This window comes from Phycodurus eques, chromosome 12, assembly GCF_024500275.1.
Source record: "Phycodurus eques isolate BA_2022a chromosome 12, UOR_Pequ_1.1, whole genome shotgun sequence".
Taxonomy (NCBI): domain Eukaryota; kingdom Metazoa; phylum Chordata; class Actinopteri; order Syngnathiformes; family Syngnathidae; genus Phycodurus; species Phycodurus eques.
Window position 1 is genome coordinate 18047832 of NC_084536.1, and position 17728 is coordinate 18065559.

Here is a 17728-nt window from a genome sequence, read left to right on the forward strand (position 1 = left end):
AGCTACATTCAGTCCAGCTGGCTACCTGCTGCAGTCTGCTTCCTTGCTGCCCACCTTGTCCCTCATTTTTTTGTGGCCTTCATTTACACGCCCGGACCATGGAAACGTTTTGACTTTTTATCCACAGCATGGACTAATTATATTTAGTGAAAGGTGAGTTTTTAAGTAGGGTAGACGACGTTCCCTCTCACATTGCTTATCTTAAATCATGTTTTATGACGTCGCAGTTTTGAAATTTTTCTAATCGGAGTTAGCTAATTACAGCTATCAAAATGATAAACTACAACTACTTGTTGAATAGTAAAGCTTAGTAATTATCGAATATAAAAACATAATATGGATATAAAAAAATACTATCGAAAAGTCCAAGTGCTTAAAGTTAAAAAGTAATAACAAATTTAAATAAAAATCGATTTAAGCAAGCAGTTGTCGCCGTCCTTAATTGTGTTCCATTTATGCTAGTTAGCATGTCGTCCCCGGTTAGAAGTAAAAGAGTGGGTGTTCGAAGCACACCGTTAGCTGAGCACAGAGTTTTAATCTTTAATCAGAGCGTCTCCTCACCTGCACCTATTGTTCCAGGATCTACGTCACACAAACGCGCGCCCCCCCCAGAGGAATAAAATTATATATATGAAGATTTTAATGTGAGTACCTGTATGTGTGCACCTATAACGCTGTAGTGGGCACTCACCTGTACGTTGCAATGGAGTCCTTACCAGTGGGATGGACAGTGCACGCCTGTGATCAGGATGGAGATGGAGCAGGCCTGCTGAAAGGGGGAAATTCAAGTAGCACAAACCCTCATGAGCATGATCTGTTCCATGAGGATGCCCAGGTAAAATCAGACTCCTTCAATTTGTTTTTCTTTAATGTTTTACATGTATAGCTCTTTTTTTTCTCTGCAAAAAGGAATACAGTAAACAAGTAATCAAGTAATCACCCCCACAAATTTATGTAATTGCCGACTCACTATATATCAGTAGTTTAAACTGTTAATGCGGTATACCACAAACTGTGGTCCCAAAACTCCTTATCATTTCAAACTCATCTAACAACATTACTTTTAAAAAATACATGCCTTAGCCTATAAATCATTAATTTATTCATTCATCTTCCGTTCCGCTTATCGTCACTAGGGTCGCGGGCGTGCTGGAGCCTATCCCAACTATCTTCGGGCGAGAGGCAGGGTACACCTTGAACTGGTTGCCAGCCAATTGCAGGGCACATATAAACAAACAACCATTTGCCCTCACATTCACGCCTACGGGCAATTTAAAGTCTTCAATTAACCTACCTTGCATGTTTTTGGGATGTGGGAGGAAGCTGGAGTGCCTGGAGAAAACCCATGCAGGCACGGGGAGAACATGCAAACTCCACACAAGCGGGGCTGGCATTTGAACCCCGGTCCTCAGAGCTGTGAGGCAGATGTGCTAACCAGTCATCCGCCATGCCGCCCCGATAAATCCATCCATCCATCCATTTTCTGAGCCGCTTCTCCTCACTAGGGTCGCGGGCGTGCTGGAGCCTATCCCAGCTGTCATCGGGCAGGAGGCGGGGTACACCCTGAACTGGTTGCCAGCCAATCACAGGGTACATAGAAACAAACAACCATTCGCATTCACAGTCATGCCTACGGGCAATTTAGAGTCTCCAATTCATGCATGTTTTTGGGATGTGGGAGGAAACCGGAGTGCCCGGAGAAAACCCACGCAGGCACAGGGAGAACATGCAAACTCCACACAGGCGGGGCCGGGGATTGAACCCGGGTCCTCAGAACTGTGAGGCTGACGCTCTAACCAGTCGGCCACTTAAATCATTTGATTTTTTAATATATATATATATATATATATATATATTATATATATATTATATATTATATATTATTTTATATATATATATATTATATATATATATATACATATATATATATATATATATATATATATATACACACACACACACACACACACACACACGGGAAGTGTGAGGACACTGACGTGTATGTCACCGTTTCACAATGTGTGAAAATACTAATTGTCAAGCAATAACCAAGACCTCTGTCATTTACGTTGGCCTGGAAGTACAAAACAATATAACAAATTGTGAAACACTTTTACATTTCAGAAAACAAATTAACAAAAGCCAAAACACTTTTTCATTTCAGAAATCACAGTAACAAAAGCAGAAATACTTTTACAAAAGACAAAACAAATTACAATTGAGACAACCCGGTAAGGGAACATCCCATTTCACAAATATTCTTGGAAATCCCACAGCCTCTCTCGGGAAGACCCACCCCGCTTCAACATGATTGGCTCCTGCATCGTAGGAAGGGTATGCTACACAGATGTAACAAGATGTCCATCCCAAATATAATACAAAACTAAGAAGTTTATTATGGTTAGGTTTAGGACTAGGGTTGGGGTTAAGGAAGTTTAGGATGAGTTAAGGCTAGGATTATGGTGGTTAAGGCTGGCGCACACCGAGCACCGCCGCCGAACTATGACGCAGTGTGCGTGGTTTGGCAACTGCTTCCATGAGCGTCCGATCGGTCGGCCACTGGTCTTGACGCGATTCAAAATTATAATCTCTGTTGCACGGCGTCTTCACATCCCAGTTTACATTCAATCAATATGCACAGAAGCTTTCCCCTCGGGTAACTACATTTCCTGGTTTGCGAGCTGTGCCGCCGCGTTGCCTTGGCTCAAGCCATATAAATAGTATGTAAAGCATCAAATGTTGTTTTAAATCAATACTAACCTCTATTCATAATGTATAATGTGCATGTGCATGAAAAAGCGAAGTATGTGACCAGAATGTACATTTAAATGAATGGAGCCGGCAGCTTCTTTTCAAATATCCACACTTTCCCTTTAATTCTTGACAGCATGCTCTCTTTAACAACCTGTTTCTTCCTTAACTCTTAATCTATCTTTTTATGGTTTAAGAAATGTGATCAAGTACAGAATATTGTATATACAGCATCAAACACCGATACAGGCTCGCTGTTCAGGGCGTCCATATATACAATCGCTATTTGGGATGGACATCTCGTTACATCTGCGTAGCCTACCCTTCGGGTGATGCAGGAGACAGTCATGTTGAAGCGGGGCGGGTCTTGCCGAGAAAGGGCGTGGGATTTCTAAGAATGTCTGTGAAATGGGACGTTCCCTTTCTGGGTTTTCTCAATTGTAATTTCTTTTGTACATGGGTTTCTGCTTTTGTTAATGTGTTTTCTGAAGTGTACAAGTGTTTCGGTTTTTTGTTCATTTGTTTGTGACCTGCACAAGTGTTTCTGCTTTTGTTCATTTGTTTTCTGAAATGTAAAAGTGTTTTCACAATTTGTTATATTGATTTGCACTTCCAGGCCACCGTAGATGACAGAGGTCTTGGCTAACCATCAAATGACTTGAGCTTTTTAATGGCCCACTGAGCAGAGCAAAAACATACACATGCGGTGATGACTCTCTGTAACTTCTGCTAACAACCCAGACTAAATTTAACTCCTCCTTGACACAAAATTATTTCAATAAATTCAGATGTATCACTTCAATATACTTCTTTGGCATCAATTACTACTTATTAGCCAGGGCTTTGGTGCGTCTTGTGGCATTTTAGAGTGATACAGAAAGAGTACAACATATCCCAGAGTGCTGTGAAAAGGGGAGATTTTCATCAAATAGCTGAGGATAGGTTACACAGAAAGTAGATAAGTACGTAGGTGAATTTTTGATTAGTGAATGTCCAGTCTGTCATTTTAAGGCCCGATTTTGTTTATGCATGACATTTATCATAATTCACTCTAAAGATTTGTCAAGGCAAACCTGTACAGTTTTATAACAGAGGATAGAGAGGTTTTACTAAGTAAATTGACATTTGCTTACATTTGTTTTATTAAAAGCCGTCGCCCATTGTGCAAATACAAGTTTGGCTTTCATATGGCAGTAGTCAGTGTTGACATTTCATTATTCTTATGTTAGTCACCTGCTTGAAGGCAAAATAAAAATGTAAAAAGTAAAATTCATAAAAGACTTTAGTTACTTAAAGATAAAATCAAAACAAATTATATTTTAAAAAACACATCTTACTATTGGCCTGCAGTTTCATGATTTATTAATGATGTCATAGTCAAACCTGTAATGTTTCTACATCCATGGCTCTCAGCAGTCCAGTCAGCCATGGTGGAGAATCAAAATCTTTGTGTGGGAGCCGCTTCTCTTTGGAACCTGGGATGGTGTCTTCACCACGTGCATGATTAACATCTTTGGTGTTGTCTTGTTCCTCCGTACTGGCTACTTAGTGGTGAGTTATACTACTACTACTATTACTACTACTACAGTTAAACCTCAGAATTTGAATGCCTATGAGGTTGAACCAAGATGCTCAGAATATGTTGTGACACTTAGGCTCATAGCTTTTTGTGGGGGATTTTGTCATGGTTGCCCATGTCCCCTCTTTTTGTGATCGGCTAAGAGCATTGACAAAGAAGAACAATGACCATAGAACAAGATTGAACTCATTAAGTTTAAGTGATGGGTAGAGTGCACTGGTTTCTGTAAGCATACCACTACTGGAAAGATGGTACTGTCTTCTTTCACTTAATGCATAGTTGGAGTGTTAGTACGAAACCAGTGTGAAAGTTCATTTGCCCACGTGTTAATAAATCTACTACCTTCAAAACATAATGTTCCTGTTGCTTCTCCCAATGTTTCACTTAAATCTCTTAATTAGTTCACATAGTTCCTTATGACATTGGACGACAGACTGCTTGCACTCCATAAACACGTTTGTGTTTTATCAGCCTTTCAAATCACAAAATGCATTGCGAATATGGGCCCTCTAGATACTCAAAACACACATGGAAAATTAAACAGAATGTCATGAACATATAACTATCCACATAATGATATAAAGCTAGTTGAAAAGGAGCGGTTTCCCTTTAAGTGTGTTAGCACTCTCGTACAGTGTCACTTATTTGGAGATATCCCACGATTCAACTTGACAGGTAAAGGAAAGACTGACCCTATGGACATAAGGGGTTTCTTATCTGTGAACAGTGGCTTCTCTGTGTTGACAGTGGAAAAATGAGAACATAAGCAAAGCTTACTGTTGTGTCCTGTATTTTCTCAAAAAAAGTGTCCTGTGCTCCAATGCCTCAATGTATAATGTATAAGTAATTAAGTTATTAAGCCCCAGGCCACTATTTGAAGAAATAGGGTATGTATATGTTTGGTGTTGCAGCATTGGTTAACTATCTTCCAGGGCAACACAGGTGTGCTGCTCGGGATGCTTCTGGTGTCCATGGTGGTTCTATTTGCTTTGGTCACAGTGATGTCTGGGATTGGAGTGTGTGAGTACTGCGGGGTGGGCAGTGGAGGTGTGTACTCCATGATCTCCACAGTCCTTGGGGGCAGGGTGGGGGGCACTGTAGGCCTCCTCTATGTGTTTGGACAGGTGGGTAACAGATTTGGATTCACACCTTTTTTGTCACGTAAGTCCATTGTCCACATTTGAGTAAATCTGACCACGTTGCCTTTCATCTGCCGTAGTGTGTCGCCGGAGCCATGTACATCACAGGCTTTTCTGAGTCGGTGGCAGACCTGCTGGGTCTTCAGAGCGAGTGGACAGTGCGAGGCATGTCAGCTGCAGTATTTCTTGCCCTTCTTGGAATCAACCTGGCAGGTGTCAAGTGGATTGTGCGACTCCAACTGCTGTTGCTGGCGGTGCTAGCCGTCTCCACCCTGGACTTTGTCATTGGCACCTTCACGCACCTTGACCCAGGTAAGACAACAGTCATGTACGTACACTAGAGTAACAGCACGAGGTATCACAGGATTATCGTTGGATAAACTCAATTTGCAAGACATACTGCCGGGTGTGTTTTTTTAATTTTGTATTTATTTATGTATTTATTTTTTACATTTGTATTGATCAATCGACTGCTTTTCAGTGCTTTTCCTGCTGTAACAAGTTATTTCTTTTAGTTAATTTAAAGGGAGTACTAGACAGTAGTCTTCAGACGGTGTCACTGTTGAGCTTGTTTGATCTGAGTAGTCCAGCAGGTGTCGCTCTACTACCACCGACAAAGCCACTGTTCATGATGAATTTTCTGAAGGACATTTGAGAATAAATATGTATTTGAAGTCCAAATCTTTTTTTTTTGTATGTACTTTTTTTTCACTGCAGTTTGATATATTTTCCATTTAAAAATTATGAAGATTTTTTTTTTAGTTGATCCAGTTTTTGAGCTGGTTTACAGGAAGTAGAATTTCCTGTTCTGACTGATTATCCATATCCTGTCCAGTAGGAAGAGATAGAGGTATGTCACAAGTCAATTTGTTTCCGATCATAAAATATTGTGTGTGTCAAAAAATTGTCTCCAATCCAACTATATGGCGAGCACATCTTAAAACTAATTTTGTAGATCAACAGATTATGTATCCTAATACTGAACTACTGCCTAAAATAATCACATGTCCAGGTTTTTCCAGTTAAGGGCTGTGTGTTGTGGTGACCTCATGGTTGGCAGGGGGCCAGCAAGTCCCTTAGCTGGTTGGAACAGCCCGGATTAGGCTGCACTCACTCAACACTCAGTCACATCCTGAAGGAAGAGAAGCCTCTGTAGTCAGTGGTCACCATTAGCCACCACAACTGAGGTGGTACATTATATCAAAACTTTAAGGCACAATGTTAATGATATGTTTCAACATTAATGCAAATTCTTGATATGGTTGGGTTTATTAAATTTGACTTATGTGAGTGATATAATAATTTGGCACCAATAAGACTATTTGGGGTCCAATGATTACTTTGTCAGTCATACTCCACTCCCGCAGTTCATTCGTTTGTCCCCATTTCTGTGGAAATCCACACCAGAGTTAAAAGTTCCTTTTCTTGCTTATATCAACTGTGGTTAAATGTAATCTGTCTTTAGAAATTTATGAATATATCAGGACTTTGTCATGCCCGATGGGAGGAGGATTTCTCAATTATAATTCATTTTGACTCTTTGAGTACACCAAAACTGCCAAGTTATTGTCTGCGCAACCGCATCAAGTTTGACCACAACACTCTCATTAGGATGCAAGCAAAGCCGTTGTGTGTAGTTGAAGACTTTTCCCTGAAGGAAGCTATAATGTGGTCCTAGGGGCACGGCGTTAGGGTGTTAACCAGACTCACCCACATATTTCCAAAATGACAAAGAAAGAAAGCTGGAGTTCATATGAAAGGCCAGCCTGTACCCTCGCAACCAATATGGGTCTCTGTGCTCCTCACTAATGTGCAGATGCCAGTCATCTCAGTGGGACCTGCTTCACCGCTGTAACCTCACCGCTTGATGATGCGGGTGAACGTGGGTGACAAAGAGTTCAGGCAGAGGGAGAGGCCTCAGACACATGTAATCTGCATTCCAGCATGTATCAAAGGAATTCTAAACACAGAGAGGAGCCCCCTTTCTATTCTTATGCACCCTTCCTCACACAATATGGAAACAGTCAATTCACGGTCTTATTTGCATTTCAACATTCGTCAGACCGCAGAGCAAGAGCCACTTACCACCACTTAAGTCACATTACACAAAGTAGGGAACGGACCTTTTGTGTAAATTTCCTTGATCTGAACAAAGGAATTAATAGATTTTTTTATTTTCTTTTGGGTATTTTTCAGAAAAGTATGTTTTTCCAAATAGATACATTATTTTCAAGAACGATTACCATGTAGGACTTTTCTTTTTAAACAAATGCTTTGTAATAAAATAAACAAACAGTCGTGCCTGACGACTAATCCTCTACAGCAGTGATTTAATTCAAAGGGTGTCGCGGCACAGTAATGTGCCGTGAGAAATCATCAGGGTTTCTGCAGAAAAGGATTAAATTTCACTTAATTTGCCGGAACATTATCATTTGTTAATTCAAGGGTATCTTTGTTCATCTATCCATGCCAGCAATGTATAGTGACAGACAGCAATTAAACGTTCTTCCATTAGATGGCAGAAGGTACAACAAACCTGTGAATCCACCTGTTGCCCCTCATACAAAGGAATAAGGCATGGCTTCGTGCATTTAAATCAGCTTGGTGTTCAATTAAACAAGCCCAGATTTCATACTGAGGAGAATATAATTTACTCAAGCACAATGTATGTCATTTTTAGGATTGATAGTCCTATTAAAACAATCCAATTCAAATAACTTAAATGAGTTTCTTACATGGTTATGTTAATCTTCAATTGGCAGGAAACATTCACTTTAAAACCTTATGGCATTCCTTAATCATTTATCACCACGTGCATTGTATCAGCTATAGCAAGGGCTCTACACCCCTTTTCCCCCCAAAACAAATGAGGTCATCTCTGCACTTCCCATCTTTAGGCACAGTTTTATTACTGCATCTGTTCCGTCCACAGTTGAGATGAAACAAAGGCAGAGGTGTGAATTTGTAATGAGGGCGGAGTGTTAATGTGTAGTGCACACTGACTGTGTTAGATTTTGCGATTCTGATTGTTTGCATAGACGGTGGTGTCACATGGGAACACAATGAAATAGAGTTGGGTCTTCTATTGTAGTCTTTTTTTCATGTTCCCCTGAAATTCCTGTTCTGGGTTCCATGCACTTTATAACCTCTATAATCCAGCTGTTTTGTGTTGTCCTTTTGAAACAAAAGAAAAACGTTCATGCTTGTTTCCCTCTTTTTTCTTTTCCTTTTTTTTTTTTAATTCAAACTTGGAAGCTGCACAGCTTCTGAAAAGGGTGGTTACTTCCTTTTGGATAAACATGTCATTAATCTGAGAGAACACATTCTTTCCCATCGCAAGATAATCAAGGGGGAAATGTCCGGTTTTGGCGAAGCACTTCAGAGTCAATAAAAGGCCTCCAGCAATGCAGAACAATCTATCCCTATGCAATTTAGACTATCACTAAGTAGTTTAAAAGTAAAGACACATGTTGGGTGGAGGAGATATTATGCTGTTGTGATTGAGCATTGGACATTTTTATTTAGATCAATTTTAATGAGTTTCTACAGTATATCCAATCAAGAACTCTCTTGAATAATATCAAACACAAGTTGGCTTATGTAGTTAAGGGAGGTCAAAAGTCAAATCAATGCACATTTCCTTTGAGTGCACTACAGGGCACAATGTTCATTAGATTTTCTATCTTTCAGGGATTATTGTTCTATGTCAAAGCACGCAGCCTGGCAATTTAAATGGTATTTGACGAAGATGTTTGTGGTAGCTCAGGAAGCACATTTTCCATGTCTCACACTTAACGGATGATCTTCAAATGTTCATGGGTTTTTTCCTTGTCAATTTTGAATGGTTACCTGGCCAAGTTGGCTCGATCCATCGGTTCCTTTCAGCCAAATTTCGTCATCAATTTTACTGCACTGGGTGATCTATGCAACAGTCATGGCTGCACACAAATGATAACCAGTACTACAAGTGTTTACAATTATTTCCTGTCAGCCATGTCAGTAGGTCAGAGGTTAAAACTGTTGTATTAGGACAGAAACGCTGGTCCTCATGCCATAAGGTTCCATAATGATGGGCTTTGTGTTGTGCTACCTCCTCTTTTAGCACATGGTTTCATTGGTTATTCTGTTGGTCTGCTCAGCCGCAACACACTACCTGATTACAGCCCAGGAGAAAATTTCTTCACAGTCTTCGGGGTCTTCTTCCCTGCTGCTACAGGTGGGTGTGCCTGCTCATTGATTATTAAAGTATAACCATAGACTGGACAATAGACTTTTAATGTTGTTTACATTCCCCTGTGTGTAAGTGTGTGTGTGTGTGTGTGTGTGTGTGTGTGTGTGTGTGTGTGTGTGTGTGTGTGTGTGTAGGTGTTATGTCAGGCTTCAACATGAGCTCAGACCTGCAGCGGGCCGAACACAACATCCCTTTGGGAACACTGACAGCTGTTTTCACCTCGTATGATAAACACACTGGCCCGCACACAACAAGACTGTAAAATACAAAAAAAGCTGAACAGAGACAGGCCAGGACAAGTGCTTTTCCTTGAATTGTTAACTGTTGTTAGTGAGACAATATCTCAATAAGGTGCCGTTAAGACTCGGACATTTCGCCCCCCAAAAATCAGCTATTCTTTTGAACCTCATTTATATTGTATTACGTTGTAAATGCAAACTGGGAGAACTTTCTCACTTTTGTTAAACAAAAAGTACTAATTAACTCCAAGCAGACAATGTCCAAGCTAACAGCAATTTGCAGTATGTGAGCTTGCTGACAGCTTGGACAATGACAGGGTGGACATTTTTTGCAATGAGCATTTTATGAGCACATGGTGGCTTTAGTAACATGATTCAGTTAGCAAACTAACTGCTGTGTAAAAAGTATTTTTATAGATTTTATAGATTTTTATATTTGTTGATATTTCACTATGACAGAGGAGAATAATGAGCCTATAATAATGTCAACATCCAACTACACACTTAAATTGATGAAACATAATTACCAAACAAAAAATATTTACTCTACAACTAGCCACTGTTTAAGCCTCTACTGAAGACAGACAAAATGCTGGTTGTGAAAATAGAGTAACAGTACATGATGACTTACTCATTCTTTCAAATAACTTGTGGATAGTAAAACCATATAAAAAATATATTTAGTATCCTTTATAGTATCCTTATTACACATACTGTACTTAACAGAACGGTGTGTGTGATGAAATGATACACATTCAACCAAGCCAAATCTGATGAAATGAAGGAAATGCATTTTAAGGGATTTATCATTGTACTGGTATGTTTGTAAATGTTTGTACACCAATAAGACCTGAGTTCCATTAGTCTGCTGCATTTTCATGATGATGCAGTGATCCTGATGCGGACACTAAAGGGACGTCATAGTGATATTGACCCTAATATGTTAAAAAAATAAATAAATATGCATATTACACAAATTTCAAACAACAAATCTCATCACAAAATTAAATAAATTCATACAGTACATTATCTACATCTACCAAAGCTCATATTTTGTGTACCTGGAAGTGGAAAATTATGTTCATATGATTTTGCCACCAAACCCGTTACATAGCTCATCCTTGATTATCGCCATCAGCACAGCATGTCCTCACTTTTAGCAATGTGTGACTGTCATAAGGTTGGAAGGAATGCTCACTCATATCGTTTTCATAATTTTTTACTCATGTGATAGTGTTTTAAAATGTAGTCCCACAAATGGGGACACATGCTGTCACAAGGTAAGATCACAAAGAGTGGTGGTGATTTAAAAAAAAAAAAAAAAAAAAAAAAAAAAAAAAGGCCAACATCCCTGGAGAGAACAAAACCCCTTGTGGTTCTTTTTTCCAAATACCCAAGTGTTTTTGCACAGTTCTTACAGTAACATGATGGGGGGAAGCAGTTGTAGAATTAAGTGTGGTGCACTGTTGGTGACCCACAGGTGGTTCCTGTATCTGGTCTTTGTCTTCCTCCTTGGGGCCATATGTTCCAGAGAAGCTCTGCGCTACGACTTCTTGATAGCAGAAAAGGTAACAATCCGTCACTGCAGAGATGAGACACGAATACAAGTTGACTTTGTATGTTAAACATGAACCACCTTAGAAAATACAAAGACTATTTAGTCTGAAACCCCCGCCACCCCAAAAAAACTATTAACTCTCTCTGAAAGCCTCTATTTACACTATGTGCCGGTTTTATTTTATACATTGTCACCTGCCAGGCATCATTCCGTGCAATTTTCTCCCATTGAATGTGAATATGTTATCACTTTTAATATCAATGTTAGAGGTTTTTGGAACGTTATGTGTAATGTATAGCCATTGAAGCTTATGATTTTTACTGTCTTCATGCAACTACATTTTCACAATTGAATCTTTAGAAGTAGGATTTTTGTCTATTCAGCCATATTATATTTTTTGTTTGTAATATTTGAGCTAATGCATTTTTATTCCAATGTACATTACACAATAAATTACAAGGGTAAGGCTTCATCAGGGGCTGTGCTACGGATGCATTTGTGCATCAATCTATCTTAAAATTTTGTGTATTTCGAGTTCAACCTTGTTGTAAAGAATGTTGCAAATGCATGCAATCAGCCTATTAATACCAAAATACTATGTGACATAATGTCAGTAGTGACTAAAGTTAAATTCATCACAAACTGACTCATCAACCTTGACTTGTTTATCCGGGGGTTAGAGCTTGCTGTTTTTTTTTTTTTAGTCTGACTACAGCGGAACTGGACAGGGTGTAGCTCACACCACACCCCATCCTCTTCCATGTTCTGTTTGTTTTTGCTTTTCCTTCAGGTCTCCTTGGTGGGTTTCCTGTTTCTGCTGGGCCTCTACGTGTCCTCCCTGGCTTCCTGCATGGGCGGCCTTTACGGAGCGCCTAGGATCCTGCAGTGCATTGCCCAAGAGAGGGTCATCCCTGCGCTGGCCTTTCTGAGAAGAGGGGTAGGTTGGAACAATGGTGCTATACATGAAGCATTACCTGGACATAGCTGTGATGCCAATACACCTAAATTAATTACCTTGCTAAGACCAATAACTTGGTGTATAATTAGTTTGTTCAGATACTGTAATTCAGTTTGAACTAAGCGTATACTCCTACTGATTATCAAGTTAACCAAGTTTCTGCTGAAAATAGGTAGTGCTGCATTAATTACTGTACCATAGTCTACAACATATTTGTAACAATTTAAATGCTTGTACTATTTCTATCCAACAGGGGGCAAACTCCGGTTGCATCTCACTACGTTTCAATTTTAGATCCTGATTGCTAATTGAATGCAATATATGTAGCATGTTTGTATTATGGCATAAATAACTGGGTTCTGCTTTGTGGTGGTGCACTCCTATTGATTGGCAAATCGGTACCAATCAGGGTTAAGGCATTCCAAAGTGTGTTCATATCTGAGCTAAAATGAAATCATGACATTATGTATACTGGCTCGTCAATGAAATTCCCCTCAGTAGACTAACAAAATAAGTGTGTTAACCCTGAATGTATGGGAGGGGTGATGGTTGGACTCGTGAAGAAAAAGTCACTAATTATAGAGCGTGGACTCCACATCATAAAAGTGAGGGGACAGACTGCTGTACAGCAAAGACTCACTCACTGCACACACAGACACACAGTCCTGATGACATCGTGACCCCATCCACCCCCACTTTTCCTCAGACTGGCAGCAGTGTCTAACCTCTCTCAGTGGGCTGGAATGAGGCCCGAGACATCTTGGCCCAAATCAAAGGTTCAGAACAAACGCAGGAAGGGCGACAGGCTGGACTCTGCTCCCCTGTGTGCTCTGGACCTCTGCCAGGCACATAGCGACGCTCGTGTAACCGGCCGATAGGACCTAGGAAGGGAAAGCATGCTAGTTAACAAGTCGTGTCATAACACTTTAAAAAGTCAATCTATGCATGTACAAACAAATTATTGTTGTCGATGCACTCCATCCATGCATCCAATTGCTATACCGCCTATCCTGTTTAGCAAAGCTGGAGCCATCTCAGCTGACTTTGGATGAGAGACTGGTTACACCCTGGACTCCAGCTTGCCAGTCAATTGCAGAGCACATTTAGAGAACCAATCACACCCATAGGCAATTTAGAATTTTCAATTAACATGCTTGTTTGTTTACTTGTTGTGGGTAGAAGCTAGAGTACCCAGTGAAAACCAACTCCAGGTACACAGAAAGGCCCAACATCGTTGGAGCCCTATAGCGGCCGAACATTCTGATAGGCAGGGACTCTTAAACGGATCGTGAGCAAGTAGAGCCAATGGTGTTTTTTTTTGTTTTTAAGTCCTGGCATGTTGTGACTAACCACTGTGTGAAACTGTCTAACAGAAAGGCCCTAACAAGACTCCTGTGGCAGCGATCTGTCTGACCAGCCTGCTGAGCATGGCCTTTGTTTTCATCGGCCAGGTCAACGTGCTGGCACCCATCGTCACCATCAACTTCATGCTCACCTACAGCTTTATTGACTACTCCTACTTCTGTGTGGTCATGAACTTCCAGTTGAAGAACGAAGACAAAAGCACCCAGGCCCGAAGCAGCCAGCGGAGATTCACCAGACAGACCTCCGAGCCTTTGATTGAGGTCACTGCTCCTGAATATGGCAGCGGAGGAGAAAGTCCACAGAGGAAAGGCACTTTGATCGAGTTCACCAGGGACATGGATCGGATCTTTCCTTCGACCTCCAATGGAGTTTCTGGACCTGAGAAAACCTTACAAGGAAGGAGCACAAGCAAGGAAGCCAAGAAGAAGCTAATGGACAGTTTTGGCTTGGAGCTGAGCAGCAGCGTGTTTGCAGATGAGCAAGCTCAGCCTCAGAAAGTACCTGAATTGGGACAAACTCAAGCCTGTCATGGTGAAAAAGATCCATCTTCTGGGCCTCACTGCACAGGTGCTTCACGCTATAAATGGTACTGTGGCGGTCAAACATAATCCATTTCTGGATGTTGGTCAATGTCCGATTAGTTTGGAAATGTCTAACTTTTTTTTTGTCTAACTTTTATTTGCATATGAAATGATGTATAGATTGGAGAACGATAGCACTGATTGTGTTTTTTTAATATTCAGCATTATCTCTTAACCTTTCAGTCACTGGAGGTAAAGCAGAGCAGCAGGACTTAGAAATCAAACCCTTGCCCGACTCAGTCTACACAAAGTTTAGCAACCACTGGATAGCTCTTATAGGTGTAAGTTTTACACAAGCATTATTTGTTCTCACTAACTGATTTGATTGAATAATATTTCTCCATTTATTCTCATTTAGGCGTTGAGCTCCCTGTTGATCATGTTTGTTATTCAGTGGGTTTATGCACTAGCAAACATACTCGTTGCCCTGCTGCTCTTCTTCTACATTGGTAAAACCAGCCCAGGACTACACAAAGGTGACTTCCACACTATACACAGTCTTATGTGGGCCTGGTTAATTTTTAATTAAATGACTATATTTAGGGCGGCACGGTGGGCGACTGGTTAGAGCGTCAGCCTCACAGTTCTGAGGACCGGGGTTCAATCCCCGGCCCCGCCTGTGTGGAGTTTGCATGTTCTCCCCGTGCCTGCGTGGGTTTTCTCCGGGCACTCCGGTTTCCTCCCACATCCCAAAAACATGCATTAATTGGTGACTCTAAATTGCCCGTAGGTGTGAATGTGAGTGCGAATGGTCGTTTGTTTGTATGTGCCCTGCGATTGGCTGGCAACCAGTTCAGGGTGTACCCCGCCTCCTGCCCGATGATAGCTGGGATAGGCTCCAGCACGCAAGCGACCCTAGTGAGGAGAAGCAGCTCAGAAAATGGATGGATGGATGACTATATTTAGGGCGGCACGGTGAACGACTGGTTAGAGCGTCTGCCTCACACTTCTGAGGACCGGGGTTCAATCCCCGGCCCCGCCTGTGTGGAGTTTGCATGTTCTCCCCGTGCCTGCGTGGGTTTTCTCCGGGCACTCCGGTTTCCTCCCACATCCCAAAAACATGCATTAATTGGTGACTCTAAATTGCTCGTAGGTGTGAATGTGAGTGCAGATGGTTGTTTGTTTATATGTGCCCTGCGATTGGCTGGCAACCAGTTCAGGGTGTACCCCGCCTCCTGGCCGATGATACGCACGCGACCCGGCTCAGAAAATGGATGGATGGATGGATGACTATATTTATTTCTGTGGTCTAACAACACTAAATTTTACGCCATTGGTACTTACCTACTGCATATGTCTGAATAATGATGCGTTCATATTTGATAAGAAATTAAGGAGCAATTTGTGCAGTGTTTACAAAAGTGGAAAAAAAAACCTGGATATGCAAGTGCTTAATTTGTTGCCATTCGGATGGCCTAAACAGAGAAGCTCTACAAGTATTAAATAAACATTAAAAAGAAAAAATATTTTTGTCATTTCATGTCCAGGATCCGAGTTTTAGTTTATTCATTTTTTACTAAGCTCATCCCATCTCAGTCTAACAAAAGAAAGGCCTCTATTCTATCGGACACATTCCAGTTTGATGACTTTATTCTGTGATGTAAGATGAACTGATATTATACTCGGACACGGTGCTTGTAGTTGGGTTCAGTCTGGCAGCTGCTGGGGCTCAATTTTCCGAGAATAGAGGCTGTCTCAGAGTCTCACATCACTTCCAATCTGTGCAGAAGCAGCCCACAACGTTTCTGCTACTTTGCATTTCGTGCTTGTGCCACAGATGGTTGATCTGATGATGCCAGCAACACATCCTGCACCTTTTACCACTCTTCTGTGCCGCTAAGATGTAGCTAAAACATCTACAGAATATTTTGTATATTATTTAATTAAACATGTTGGACTAATTGTTGTAACTAATATTTTCAGGTGTGGCGGCTCGATACAGTTTTGTCATGTGGCTCAAATCAACATTAAACAGCATTTGGAGGTATTATCTTTTAACCTGCGTATATGTATTTAAATGTGATTTTTATTTAGACATTGCTTCAGTAATGTCCTTCTAACATAGCCAACTCTGAGTTTGAACATGAGTGACACATTCTTGTCTTTGTGCCAGGAGGAGGGCGTCTCCCAGAGATGAGATCGTAGTGACACCATCTCTGTCGGGGGTCGGCCTGAAAACTAAGCAGCTGACGGAGGAAAATGCTGACTTTGCGTCTCGCAACCGCTACCACCGGTCATCGTTCATCAAGAGGGATGAGATAGTGCAACCGCCACATGGGTGACTCAAGCACTACCTCTATCAATGTAAATGTGATCGCCCACTTTTCCAGCAGTGGTTATTGGAAAGCGACTCAATTGTATTGCACTGTGTGTGTGTTTGTTTAGCAGTGCGAGAGACACTGCATATCTCGGACTTTGTCATATAAAAGTTGAATCGAGCTAAAGTACAATTTTGTCCTCATGAACTTTGACTTGCTTTACAGAAGAACATAAAGTAAGATTGTATTTTCACTGTTCAAGTTGTTCACAGCAGAAATGATTAAACTGATCTGGAAAGTTATACTGCATGATTACAATTCATTTCTCGTTTGCTGTTTTTAACAGGGTTGATATTAGAAATGGAAAGAAAACATGACATATCAAGTCCCCAGATGCCATAAAAATATGGCCCCTTTGGGCTGTGAGTGTTACTTGAAGACATCAAAGTGAAGTCTGAGTGGATGCTTTGTAAGAGCTATGACTCAGTTCTACTGCACTTTCTTGTGCTTCACCTGAGTTGGTGGAGTGGGTCATCCACTGACCGAACACTTCTACAGCATTCCAAGGAAATCACAGTGCTGCATTACTGCTGAGCTGTTTTCAGAACAGGCCCTCAGGCTACTCATGTGGTGCCTGCGGGCACCATGTCGTTAACCTCTGACATACAGGCAGAAATCTGATCAGACAAAAAAACAAAAAAATCGCACGTACTGGAAGCAATGCAGCCAAGTGAAACGCTACAAAATGAAAATAATTAGAAAACAATTACATGTAACAAATAGTAGCATTTAGGTGGCCAGCAGACAAGGCCTTGCCTGCCCTCACCTTTCACCACTGTTACAATCCAATACTCTATTTATGGTAAATCAGTGCTTGGACTGCTGAAGTTTTTCAGTGCAACTCCATTTACTGCTAAGATGTTTTGGCTAAGCGAAGCCTCCCGAGTTTCCCAGTTGACCTGTCCACTGTTCCAGTGGGTCACTCATAATAAGTGGTGATCACCAATACTGACTGTGATGAATTAAATGTGGAGATGACTTGATTCAACTTCAGTATTAATCAAATGTT

General features: G+C 41.0%; 1 protein-coding gene across 1 annotated transcript; it reads left to right on the forward strand.

The window, feature by feature from the left end:
- The first annotated feature begins 88 nt into the window (after positions 1-88).
- On the forward strand, positions 89-16851 carry slc12a8 (solute carrier family 12 member 8). The gene is made up of 14 exons (XM_061692365.1): positions 89-153; positions 681-835; positions 4165-4302; positions 5263-5454; positions 5550-5781; positions 9572-9685; positions 9835-9922; positions 11420-11507; positions 12288-12434; positions 13829-14411; positions 14564-14682; positions 14760-14877; positions 16325-16385; positions 16515-16851. The coding sequence occupies exons 2-14, from the start codon at positions 704-706 to the stop codon at positions 16681-16683; spliced, it is 2181 nt and encodes a 726-aa protein (XP_061548349.1). The 5' UTR covers positions 89-153; positions 681-703; the 3' UTR covers positions 16684-16851.
- Positions 16852-17728: the final 877 nt, after the last annotated feature.

Coding starts and splice junctions, on each gene's coding strand:
- slc12a8 (XM_061692365.1), top strand. CDS start 704: ATGGAGTCCTTACCAGTGGGATGGACAGTGCACGCCTGTGATCAGGAT. Junction 836..4,164: donor TGTTCCATGAGGATGCCCAG/GTAAAATCAGAC, acceptor CATGGCTCTCAG/CAGTCCAGTCAGCCATGGTG. Junction 9,923..11,419: donor CTGACAGCTGTTTTCACCTC/GTATGATAAACA, acceptor GGTGACCCACAG/GTGGTTCCTGTATCTGGTCT.